General features: G+C 35.2%; 1 protein-coding gene across 4 annotated transcripts in view; it reads left to right on the top strand.

The window, feature by feature from the left end:
* Positions 1-13,393, top strand: part of RBM33 (RNA binding motif protein 33) — a 155,557-nt gene that overhangs the window by 69,664 nt on the left and 72,500 nt on the right. For 2 of the 4 annotated variants that reach the window (XM_045290092.1, XM_045290090.1), the window contains 3 exons: positions 3,249-3,457; positions 6,323-6,572; positions 10,577-10,635. In XM_045290092.1, the coding sequence (XP_045146027.1) occupies positions 3,249-3,457; positions 6,323-6,572; positions 10,577-10,635 (518 nt within the window). Of the gene's footprint in view, positions 1-3,248; positions 3,458-6,289; positions 6,573-10,576; positions 10,636-13,393 lie in introns of all 4 variants that reach the window. The other 2 variants (XM_045290091.1, XM_045290089.1) reach the window with 1 other exon arrangement.

The raw sequence follows: 13,393 nt of genomic DNA, 5'->3' as shown, positions 1-13,393 counted from the left end.
GGGCTAGATGGCCGCTTGTTTACTTTCAAGCCTTTAAGTCCCCAGACACTATAGGTCTCGATAACTGGGCACCATCAGCCTTCTTCACCACACTTATTTATAACATTCTTTTAAACATTATTAAAAGCACTTTAGTTATATTTTTGTACAATGAAGTTGTTTGGCTAAATAATAAGACAATTTTAATTGTCCTAGTAATAGGACTATAGTTCTTAAAAGTGCCTTTCTTTGCTCCAATGTTTGTAAACACTAACCCAAGAAACTTTAGTACTTAGAAACCTGAATTTTCTAGTCAACAAAAAGTTAATTCTCAACGCTAAAAAAGATTTTTCTATCTAAAAAAATTGGTAAACTATCTTTTTGATTACCTAAATTACTCTCCTACACCAAACACCAGATTAATTTTACATGTCATTTTAAAATTTAAAATTTTAAAATTTACTAAAATTTTACATAATTTTAGTGAGAGAATGCTACAGTATGGTAAACTAGGAATTTGCATAAAGTTTGGCTATCGGTTTATTTATGTACTCTTAGTAATAGAAATTTCAGGTTCTGTATAAAAATGACTGAATCAATTTTTGTAAATCTGTTAAACTAGTCTTTGTAATGGGATTGAAATATTTTACCAGAACACACACACCCTTTCATATGATAATGTATTTTGCGGCAACTTTGAGCAGTTTGATGTCTTTGAACAGTTTGAGTATTGATAATTTTTTATATCATTGGTTAATGTTAACAACACTATTCTTTAAAGAGAACAGTGAAGTAATGGTGTGTGTCCCCGCCCCCTCCACTTGCTCTCATCGTTAAATATGAGAAACACGGAATTCATGGAAACAGTTAAAGAATCTAAGTTCTTTGAATTCAGATTGGGTTAGAAGTAGAATTTTGGGTTTTCGTTTACGTTAAGATCTTACAGATGGTTAGTTTTCTTTCTCAGACAGGAGTCTGAGGATTAAACATAGAAGGATTTGAGCGAATGTTTTCTCGGTTCTTCCAAGAGTGGTACAAAGCTAAATGCATCGGAGTTAGTTTGTTTGCTACCTGTAATATAATAATACCTATGAGCTCGTCAGCGTAAATCACTCAGTGACAAAAGGTTGCTAGAACATACAGGAAGCGGTGTCAAAATGAAAAGATACTGAATTTTTTCATGAAATTTTTGATGCTCCCTTGTACGTGTAAAGTGATGTTTTATTTTTAAGGAAATATGCCCCTAGCTATTTCTAACAAAAAATTGTGTCATTGACCAATTTTATGTACATGTTAGTACCAGAACTTCAGAGATCCCAGCTATTTTTTTACCCTTTGAAGTAGACCTTGAATTCTTGAAAGTCGTACAAGTAATAAATGAGTTTATTATTTATTGCTAAAGTTAATGTTGGAAACTTAGAACCTGTAAAAAAGTAGGTATACATCCATATTTTGTTTTCCTTTCTTTCATTGATACATGTAGTATGTTAAACTGTTTTGTTTTTAAATTACTTTAGTTTAGAGAAACTTCTTGATATATATCCATTCTGATCTAGTGATATTAAATCTTAATTGCATTTAAAGCAAAGGAGACTGTGGGGCAGATCGCGGCATCTAGTAAGAAATCGTTGCGGTCATTCTGCTCTTAGGTTTGTTGTGCGCCTTGTGTTTGCAAGCTCTTGTCTCTTAGGTTTGTCGTGCGCCTTGTGTTTGCAAGCTCTTGTCTTGTTGGTCTGGAGTCAATCTTTTTGTTTAAGTTCTTTATATAATTCAGTTATTTTCATTTTCCAAGCAAATTGTATGTTTCACATTTAAATTATTTACATTCAGTAAGTTTTAAGAACATTTTAGAAAGGAAAAATACAGTATAAAAGTGTTACATTGAGCTATATCACTTTACTTTAAAATCTGGACATAGTTCAGAAAACACTTAAAGTGAAATTAACATTTCAGTTGAAGTTACAACTGTAATTTTCATCCTGTCATATTTTGGTGACCTTTTGTGACAGCTTGTCTCAATTGGAGGAAAGCATTTTTACTTGCTGATTAAAAATGTCATTTGAAACCATTTTATTACTGGGGACACGGAAATTAATCTTGACACTTAGAACCAGTAGAAAAATAATTGCTGATTCACTGCATAAAATGTGTATGTGAACCAGTCATGTACTCAAGATTAAAATAAAAGTCTGTGCTTGTTAAAAAGATTACATTTTCTTACAAATGGGTCTTAGATTCTTTTGAAAGGGAGTGTGTGTGGGGGAGTCTTTGAAACAGTTTCAACAAAATGAAATGTGGCTTAGAGGTTTTGGAAAATCTTGCAGCCGATTATGGAATCAAAGGTATGAGATAGACTGATAGTATGTAAAATTTGCCCTTCAGTCTGGAAAGCATAGAAATGTTTCTCATTATTATATAATGGAATCTTTTTAAAGTATACCTATATGAGTATAAGATGTGTTATCACAATGTAAATTGAAATATTATTTTAAAACGAGGGCCCTTATTTAGAATCTTTTTATAGGAGCCTTGTGCCAGTGGAATATAAATCCACGTGTTTTGTATTCTAAAGCAGTGAGCACCTACTAGTTGGTTAACAAATGCTTGAACTAAATGAGTCTTTCTTCCTGTGTGACTTTGCTTGCATTTGATAGGACTTCCATATCAGACTGCGCGTTTATAAAATGTCTTTACAGAATAAAATGTTTTATAAATCGGAAATTTTGAGTTGAGTTTTTTATTCGACTTCAAAGTGAGTTCATTAAGTTTTTGCCTTTAAGTTAGTACAACCAGTGATCTATATAGTTTCTACTGTTAAGTACTTTTAATCTATCACTTAGTTCAATATGGAGAAGATACTCAGCCTACTCCTCACTGATGTCAGTTGCTGCTTCTAATAATTGGATGGCAGTAGTCAAGGGAAGATTGCAAAATGCTAGCACTTTAAGGGCAGTGCTTAAGCTTAGTTTCACTCCCCATTCCTTTTACCTTCCCTCATATTTTAATCATCTTAAATGAAACTATTTCAAAACGTATAGGCCCTAGCTTACATCTTATTACAAAGGAAAACTGTCTTTCCTGAACTAAGTATCACTAAAGGGTATTGAGTGCCACTGATTTTATAATATTTGCTATCACTAATGTATATTGAGGGTGAAGCCCTTGCTGTACCGGCATTTCATTATATATGTTTTTTTTCTGTTTTCTCCCTACAAACCTATTTTAGCTTGTCGGAAGGTATCTAACACATATGCATTTTTTTCAAATAGAACTTTCCGCAGAAGCCAAAGCTGCATTGCTTGAATTTGAAGAGAGAGAGCGACAGCATAAGCAGGGACGCTATGGTTCCAGGCGGGGAGGAAGGCGAGGAGGCTCTCTAATGTGTCGTGGAATGGGTGACCAGAGACGCGACAACAGTGAGAGGGGGAGGATGAAAGATCACAGACCTGCTCTGCTTCCTACACAGCCTCCTGTAGTGGTAATTTTGATCATTTTTGTGTGTGATAGCTTTCAGTTTAGAACAAATGAAAACTACTCTTAGGGGTTATTTTTTCATTCCTCTCCATCTGTAATTAAAGCTTAGTAATTGGAATAGTGCTTTTTGATCTGTAATACAATTTCATCAGTTGTTCTATGATCTGGTAGTAAGAAATACTTTCTATGCTCTGACAAAGAAGAATTAAATAAGAGATTTGAAGCTCTCAAAAGGCAAGAATCACCTGAGTCCCTTGGTTTATCTTTAAGCTGTATAGAACGGCACTTCTAACTAGAACAACACTTAAAAGTACTGAGTTTGTAAACCATATAATTTTGGCAGTGGCTCTTTATTTTGCAAAAATAGTCTTTATACTGTTTGCCATAGATTTTCAGTAGTTTCTGTCAGAGTCGTATTCATTCATTCAAACTCTCCATAAGAGATGGGTTGATATCCATGTTTTATAATTTAGAAGTCACACATTTGCCATTGTGATTTCATTTGATCTTCCTCGATTTAAAAAGTGGGACATATGAGAAGCAAGGAGGAATTGTAGTAGTTTTTTATTCAGTGTTAGGATTTTCTAGCATTTCCCTTCAAATGCTAATCTTCAAGGACAAAAACAGTCAATAAAAGTATGTGTCCACCTGGCCTTTTTATGTGAATTTAGAAGAAAACTACACTTTGCTTCTGTGTAGAAATGTCATATTTTAGGAGGTATACATTTGTTAGCTAACAAAGGAAAACAATAAATGTATGAGAAACAACCACATAGGAGACCTGTTTTCGGATCACTGACTCCATAGTCTTGGAAACATCACTGAACTTCCTGTTTTCATGTCTATGAAGAGGGGGTACATGCCCAACCTACCGCATTCAAAGAGGCTGAACTGAGACTATGTAAACACACATATCACACAAAGTGCTTTAGAAGTTTAAGTTAACTTGAATCCTGAGGTAAATGACATAATCCTGGAGTTCTGAGACTGACTGAAGCCAAATGATGCTCTAAGCTCTATTCTAATTCTAATCCTTACTAGTCCATGCTGTTTTAAAATGGCCAGTTTGCTAAAGCGATCAAGGCTATGGGAAATGAACTTCATCTCACTCTACTGCTCCTCCCCCTCAAATCACAAACATCCTTTACCCTGCTCACTCCCACCTCCACCCTAGAGCTGTTTGTCTCTAACTTTTTACCTCTTAATATTCTGGAGAGATTATTCTTTTGGCTTACCTTTGCTTCTTCCCAAATTCACTACATGAATTTATTCTTTTCATTATACTGAAGGGTACACACTGAATCATCACTTCATTTTTTTGTCACTTCTTATCCTGTGTGACTACTCCTATCTAAGATTTTTGAGATCACTGATTATCCCTTTTTTGTGTCTAAATTTTGGGGGGAGGTACATGTTCTCCGGTTGTTCCTCTTGTGCCTTTTATTACTATTTTTTAAATTGCAATTTTCTTAGAGGTTAGTTCTTAGTCCTTTTTTTATTCAATATTCTCAATTGGCAGTATTATCCTTGCTATCACCTTCTGTCTCTATATCAACCGTAGTCTCTACTCTTCCAAATTTCCCTTACACTTTTTTTTAAAATGTTGAGTTTGTGACCATGTACTGGTCATTTCCAGTTCAATTTTTCATTACCTTAGCTGTCCCTGTGTTAGTGTTTTATCTCTGTAATAAGATGTACCTCAGTCAATATCTGGAAATACAGATTTGAATGCTATATAAAGTCCTTGCCCTTACAAGTGTGGCAAATTAGAAAAGGGGAAGATACAGAATTGTACAAGAAATGTCCCACAGATTTAAAGTAGTCTTGGAGTTTTGGGAATGTCTTCGCTATGGAAAAGACAGTGAAACCAAGGCCGTAGACAATTTGCTCTCAAGATTTGACTTAAATGTACTTCTGAAATCTCTGCTCCTCATCGCTTTTCTTCACCCCTAATCATTACCTAGTCCATCTACCCATTGTTAGCCGTAATCTTCCTAAAACACATGACATCATAACAATTGTTTGTTGCAAAAGCCTACCGTAATTTGGCACCATCCCAGGGAAAGCAACTGTCCTAGATAACTGGTATGTAATATTCTATACTGTCTCTGCTTTTAGTGGCAGTATGGGCACAACTTTTTTGAAATCCGGTTTTCTGAATCCAAATCTCAGTTACTTACTTAACACCTACTTGACTTTGAGGAAAGAATAGTAATTGAGCTTATTTCATTGGATTATTGGGAAGATTAAGTCAATTTATATAGTAACCTTTAAGTGAGCAATTTAAAATATGCAACATTGTCAGTATACATTGTCTGTTGCTGCTGCTACTACTAGTACTCATTTTCTCTTTGTATGACAAAATAACCCAAGCTCTGTGACCACTTGCAGTATGTAATATCCACACACTCTCAGTCTTTTTTTATCTTTTCATGGCTCTTAAACCACACTAGTCTCCTTTTAGTTCACCAGTCAGGTGAATGTTTCTGCCCTGGTGCTTCTTTCAGGGAATTTTGTTATTCCTTCTGTATGATGTACTTCTTTTTTGGGGGGGACCTGAATCCAAATACTACCCTCTCAGACCTTTACCACTCCCACCCCACCCCATCCCCCCAGCTGCTCTCTTCTCCACGTCTCTCGAACCCTGTGCTCCCTCATCCTGGAGCTGTTATTTAGCGTGATTCTTGTGGTTTTGTTGGTTTGTTTTCACCAGATCTGTGTAGCTCAAGGAGTAGGGCTGTGTGTGCAAGAACTGAGAGCAGCATTCTTTACATTTCTTCTAAAGGTTGATTTATATGAATTTTTCTTTCCCTTTTTTTGTGTTTGTGGATTCTAGACTCATTCTCCAAGATTAATTCCTCCTCCACAGCCACCTCCACCTCCACCACCACCGCCTCCTCAGCAGCAGCCAATTAGGAGTCTGTTCCAGCAGCAGCAGCTACAACCTCTGCTTCCCTTGCAACATCCGCATCATCCCACGCCGCCTCAAGGGATGCATATGCCTCCCCCAATAGAGGCCCCGAGAATAATGATGACCCCGCCTCCGGTGACTCCACAGCAGCCCAAGAATATCCATATAAATCCGCATTTCAAAGGGAATGTTGTAACTCCTGTCCAAGGTGTGTATGTGAGAGAGATTCCTTTTACTATTTTGAGTAATGTTATAGATTGCTGTGCATATATCAATCAATTTTTCCACTGTGGCAAAATAGTTTTCATCTTCAAGTTTCTAAAGATGAGTGGATTCCTTCCCTCATCCATGAAAACACATTTTTAGCTTGTACCAACTCCATTGCACCAGCATACATTTAAATGTATAGACATTTAAATAATATATTTTATGATTTAATACAAAGTACTGAGGAAGCAATTTAAATTTAAAGAACACATTAAAGATACTTATTGAAGTGTATGTAGGGTTCTAGTTCATAAATTTCATGGTGAAAATGTTAATAGTAATAAGTGTTAATTTTAGGTTTTATTTAGTGTGCACCATGTTAATTCCATTGTTTGCTGATTGGGAGATGCAAATCCATTGATTAAAAATTGTAATTGAATAGCTACTTAATGTTGTTACAGAAACATGTTGCTAAAGTAAGGGACTATTTTGAACAATTTATATGAAATGTGTCCTCTTAGCATCTGCTTAACAAACGTTTATTGAGCCTATTACTTTATTCCCAGAATTTGCTATATACTGGTGAACAAAACAAAACTTCTTGAAATAGAAATAACAACAATTTTTTGTAGCTTGATAGAAACTGGAAGGAGATGAAGAGGGTCTAGTTGTAATTGGGATGGAGTGACACATGGAATAGGGAGGAATCTGGAAATGAAAAACATGTCTCAGCGAGGGTGGGAGGGGTCTGGATCAAGTGAGATCATGAACTCATGATCATGCAGATCACACTTCTCCTGCAGATCACGTGTTGCCCTAGTCCTCCTGCAAGACTACGTTCTCAAGAGCAAGGAGTGTGCATGCTTTTCTACGTCAACTTCACTGAGGAGTATGGTGCACTCTCATTAAATATCTGTTGTGTGAATGAATACATGGCCTCCTGCAAGGAGAACAGATGGCTCTCACTAAACCAATCTTTGGCATATTGTTACCTACAATTGTTTCCCCGACATAGCTGCACTAACCCTAATTTTAGTTACACAACTTTTACTTAAGTCTGTATTTGTAAAATTGAATGGAAAACTGGCAAATTAGTAAGTTGCACAGATTTTCTTTAGCCTAAGAAAAAGAACAGAAGCCTTTGGAACTTAAGAGGTAAAGGTGCAAGGGAATCATGCAGTGTCTTCTAGGTGGGAAACCGCTCTGCGATGCTGACTAATCTCCGTGGGTGGTTCAGCAATGTCAGGATCAGGTTTCTGACAAAAGTTTGGTTTCCACTTTCATTTTCTCTAAAGCGATGCAAAACTTTAATAAAGCAGTCTTGAATGCAAAGTTTTTATTTTCAGTTTTTCTTCTCTAGGGGTTATTAGATAGAAACATATTTTTTTTATAACCCCTGCTCGTTTGGTTGGTTAGATTCTAGTGCAGAGAATTATTCTAGTCACACCTCTAACTAGATGGTTGTGAACTGTTACCAAAAAGAAAGGAGTGGGACCCACTTGACCAGGAAGTTTTGGGGATCACTGTAAAGTAGTTAATAAGTTGCCTGAACATGGATATTCTGAAAATTGAGTAATACTTTATGTAGTATTTCCTACTTACAAATATTCATATGGGTATAATTTTTTGAACAGGGCACTATTTATTACCAGAATGGTACCTATGATGGATTGTAAAAGCATATATTTAGTAATGCCTTAAAAAAGGGTATAAAGTCCCCCGTTCTTGCTACTATTCCCTGCCCTCCCCCATTGTCCTTACCACCTTCTTTGCCATCCCCCCCACCCCCACATTACACAGAGGTGGCGATGTACCCTTCTAAAGTTTTAATAATGTTTTATGTTCATGTACAAATACTTTTGAAAATACAGGTAGATGGGTTTCTTCTCTACAGTTTGCTCTACAAAGAAACGAACAATTTATGCACATCTTTTTCTGCTGGCATGTATATTTTTCTTTTAAGGTTGAGGGATGTTTCACTATATTAGAATTTATTTAACCAGTTTAGGGGAGATTTAACTTGTTTTTTAGATTTTTATTTTTACATCTGTCTTAGTAAATTGAAAACTTAATCCACTTAGACCATTAAATAATGGGAGAACTGATTATTCAGAATTCAGAGTTGAAGTAGAATGGCCTCTTAATATTAAACAAATTAAAGTTCTCTACCTTTGAAAGTGGTACAGATATGGCAGTAGGAGTTGTACATCTACTAGATTGATAGTCTTCTACCTAGACAGATTAAAAATCGATGGGAATTTCACCAAGATTTTAATCTGGGGGTGGAGGGGTGGGCTGTGCTAAATTTTTGTCTGTTCTTATTCACTTTACATTTGCTCTCAGCTACTCAATTTTAATAGGTTGGGTTCCTTGTCTCTCCTGCATATTTCACAGTTTGTCTTGGAGAGGGATCGGGGAAAGAAACTCATGCTTTTTGGAAGCTGCCACAAGGCACAAGGCTTCTGTGTAAGAAATCTATTAATTATAACCAGATTTCTTCCAGAGAACTTTCCTAGGTTTCTTGCTTTCCTTTTCTTCCAATTAAAGAGGCTTACAGATGTCACTCTTTCATTGTATTGGAATTAAGCAATAGTAATTGACATTTCGGAGAAAGACAGCGCTGTCTACTCCCGTAAATATTTACAGTCTCAGAATTTCAAAGGGGCAACAGTCTCAGAGATTCAACAGGGCTTCAAATTCTAGGTTTAAAAGTAAGTGGTAGAATTTCTGAGTATCTGGGTCTTTTGTCCTTGGTACTTAATGTTAAACATATTTATGTTGCTTGAAGTAAGGAGCCCTAGTGGCATAGTAGGTTATGTGTTGGACTGCTAACTGCAAGGGCAGCCAGAGCTGCCACACCCAGAGCTGCTTCTACTCCCAGAGAGTTCGTCTCAGAAACCCAGTGGCAGATCTGCCCTGTCCTGTAGGGTTGCTGTGAGTCAGAAATGACTCAATGGCACTTCTTCTCTGCATCCTTATTACATATTTCGCTTCAAATATTGATGTTTGTACTGCAGTGTATTTTAACTAGCTCTGTGAATTAATCTTGTTTTATATGGCATTGGAAGTTGACCCACCCTGATTTTAAAATGGGTATTTACTGGATTAGTCTCTCAAGGGAATAATTCACTCTTACTTGCCATTTTTGCATCTTATAAAAGTAAGTTCTTTGAGTCACACATTTTCTGTTTTATCATTGACATTGGCACCTACTTTTAGTTGAACCTGTGGAAGTATGATGCTAATTATAAAGATTCATGTGTGAAATTCCCTGAGCAAATAAAAACAAGACACTAAATAAAAATAGTTTATTCTAGCGTCTATTTTTCATGTAATTAAACTATTACATTAAAATATCCTAAGTTTTTATATTTAAGGTAATTTTTATTGATGCTTAGAAGTATGATCTCTATTTCAAGATATTTCAGGAATTTCTGAAATGAAAAATATCCTATATTAAAATTTTACCTGCTATTCTGATAGCTTATATTATGTGCATTAGGCAGACCATTTCAATGTAATTTTAAGTGCTTAAAAACATCTATTTTAGTTCCAGTATCTGAAAGTAATATATAACTTCTAAGTGTCTGCTTAAGAGTTATTTATTTGATTGCTTGCTCTTTGGGTTCTCGGCAGCACTCCGTGAGCATGTTCCCCCGAGACGGAAGCCTTCTTTTCCCTACCGCCTGCCTCCCTTCCTTGTTTCTTCACTTCCTTTCTCTCTGCTTCTAGAGAATTTAGATTAGTACTTACATTTAACTGGACTAGACATGTATAGTTGATAACAGGTAAATGAAAAGCAAACTAGATTTTAAAAAATTGTATACTATTTCATCTTAATGCAAAGACATTTTAATTTCTGCTTGTGCTACTGTATGCCAAAATAAAAGTTCTCATCTCCTCTTTTCCTTTTTTGGGCTGTTTTAAAATATTAGACTTCCTTTTTATAAGAAGTATCAATGTTATATAAAATAAGTTTGTAATGCAAGGTGCCTTTTCTTCTAGTGCCCTTGCTACCAGTTCCAAACCAGCCAAGACCTGCTGTGGGACCCCAAAGATTCCCAGTGAGTAGCAGCTGTTTCTTCTGCTGTGTTATGGATAAGCACACATTTACAAAGAAGTATTAATATCACATATACTAGTGGTTCCAGCTAAATATAATTTTAAGGATCTGTAAATATTGACAGTAATCTCAGCAGTTGAAAATGTTTGTTAAAAGCTTAAGGTCAATGGATTTTTGAGAGTGGAATTAATTTTGTTTAACTGTAAAATTGTTGAACCAGAATCACCAGTGGAATGTCTTTCATCTGAGAGAATATGGATTTTCATTTTATTATTGCCTTCTTAATATTAGGTGCAAAAGGTCTTAGCTTTATTATGGGGTGTATGTATGAGTGTTTGTGCCTGTGTGGGTATGAGCGTTAAATAACAGTGAAACCTGTACTGTTCTTGGTGGGTGGGGGACCCAAAGTTTTAGACAGCTATTTGTTTTATATTTTTAAATAGGAGGTTTTGCGCTACAATATCTTTTTTAAAAAGCACACATATCCTCTCACTCCTTGTGCTATCCCTCTTTTACACATAAGAAACTTTCTATAATTTCAGCCACATAATATGTTACATTTGAGGTAGAAGCAAAATATCAAGTAGTGTTCTGTTGGTTTTATTTGAATAGGGCTAGGTTCATGGTTTTTATTAAAAGAATGTAGCTTTGAAAAATAATGTTCAGAAACTGTACCAATGCTAAAATTCGAATGTCATGTATATAAGCAGAAATACTTTTCTTTAAGCTAAACAGGCTAATTTTCAGGAATGCCTAAATAGCTTAGTTAACTCTAGCTGTGATATTTTGCTAGCTAACATACTTATGTATGAAGTTAGTAAATAGGTTTTAATGAATTATACATCTAGTTGTAAAATCAAATGATTATTAAAAAGTAAAATCATAGAAATTTAAATTCAGGCTTCTACGAAAAAATAATGTGATTTATTAATTTTGGTATGGTTTCTAAAATTTGGTATGATTCTAAATGTTTTATTATATTTAGCTTTTTTTCTTTTTTAAATCACAAAATTTTTAAAATTACCTTTTAAAAATCTAGGTAGCATTTCCGGTGTAACAGACTTTATTCAAAACATTTGTTCAAGTAGCCAGGATTTATTAATTGCACTACCCATGGAGAGGTTATATGAATTTAATCATTTGAACCATTTCTTTTGGCAAAGTAGTTAATTGCTAGCTGTTGAAAACATTAAATTTGAAATCTAAAGGACAATTGCAATTTAAGGAATTAAAGCTAAAGCAATGTTTCATGAAATTAATATTTTTGTAAAAATTAGTATATGAATTTAAAGTTAATCACTTTCAGATCTCACCTGTTTTCAACTGGGCAAATATAGTTGTATCTGGTGCTAGAAACAACAATCTCTCCAAGTGAGGATATTGAAAGGTTTTTTGGGGGAGGGGGCGGCGGAAATGGAACATGTTTTCAGGTTGTGTTTTGAGGTCAGTAAGCACTGTTGAGCTCCTTTAGGAAACGTTTCTTTCTGCAAGGCATATACCTGCAGTTCTGAGAAGGGGGAAGTGTGCGTGGGCAGGAGGAAGGACTTGGGCTAGAAGTCATCATGTATCTGAAAGCTCTTGAGAAATACTATCTTCAGTTCAAGTATTTACCCTTTTTATCATGTATCTTTCCTTTTTTTTAGATAAAATATTTCAATTTTATTATTAATATTCTGTATATCTGAATAGGAAATTCTCTCACAAAAAAAAACACAAACCACTTCAAACACAAAAAGAATCTCCAAGAAACATCTGTACCTATGTTATTTCCCCTGTTGAGGAAGACGGTCAAGAATATTGTAGTTTGATAAGCCCCTCCAGATACTGTTTTCTCTTAGCTCTTTAAATCATGTATCTTTCTTTAAACCCGAGTGTTAGACCTTCCCTTAAAGGTCTGGTCAATTTGTGGCTTTGAAAATGCTTGTTCTGTAATCAGTTGCCCTTAAAGAAAATAATCAAATGTGAAGCCCAACTTATAAAAATGCATTCAGGGTCTGTGTGCTTTTGTGAAAGTCAAAATACTGTTGTGGAGAGAAACTGTGGGTAGTCCTCAAATTTAGATGTTATTCTAATTAACCATGAACTACACTTAAGAATCTGGTTTTGTTTCTTATTATTTTGTACATCCTTATACTATGCTACATGTACTGCTGCTCTGTGTGCTACATATACTGCTGATGTCATTCTCTGATGTTCACAGTTTGATAATAAAAAACAAATAAATGGAAATGAAAGTAAAATATCTTCAGCATTAAAACTGTTTTATGACAGCATCATTGGAACAGAGTTCCACCATAAGTCGAGGACTTAGAATTAACATACTATTATGAAACTGCTTTTTGTCTGATTTGCATAACTCGATAAATTTTGTATGACATTATTTTCCCTTTCTACTACTGGATTCAGTTTGGTTGCTATCAGTGTAATTTAATGTTGTAAACTGTTGATGAGGATTACTATATACTAAATGCCCTGTAGAGTCCCAGTCACTAAACAAGAAAATGAATAAGTATACTTAATTTAAGCATAACTTAAGTACTTAAAGTAATTTTCACTTGAGTAAAATTATAAAAATAGTGAACAAGCAGCCAACTAGCTCAGAAGCAACAAAGCCCACATGAAAGAAGCACAACAGCCTGTATGACCACAAGCTGTCGAAGGGATCAGGTATCAAGCATCAAAGAACAAAAAATATCATTGTAAAGGTGGGTGAGTGCAGAGTGGAGACTCAAAGCCCATCGGTAGGCAACTGGACACCC

Source organism: Echinops telfairi, unplaced genomic scaffold (assembly GCF_000313985.2).
Source record: "Echinops telfairi isolate 266 unplaced genomic scaffold, ASM31398v2 ScPeMD7_31;HRSCAF=116, whole genome shotgun sequence".
NCBI classification, from domain to species: Eukaryota; Metazoa; Chordata; class Mammalia; order Afrosoricida; family Tenrecidae; genus Echinops; species Echinops telfairi.
Note: the sequence above shows the minus strand (reverse complement) of the source record. Positions and strands in the feature narration are given on the sequence as shown.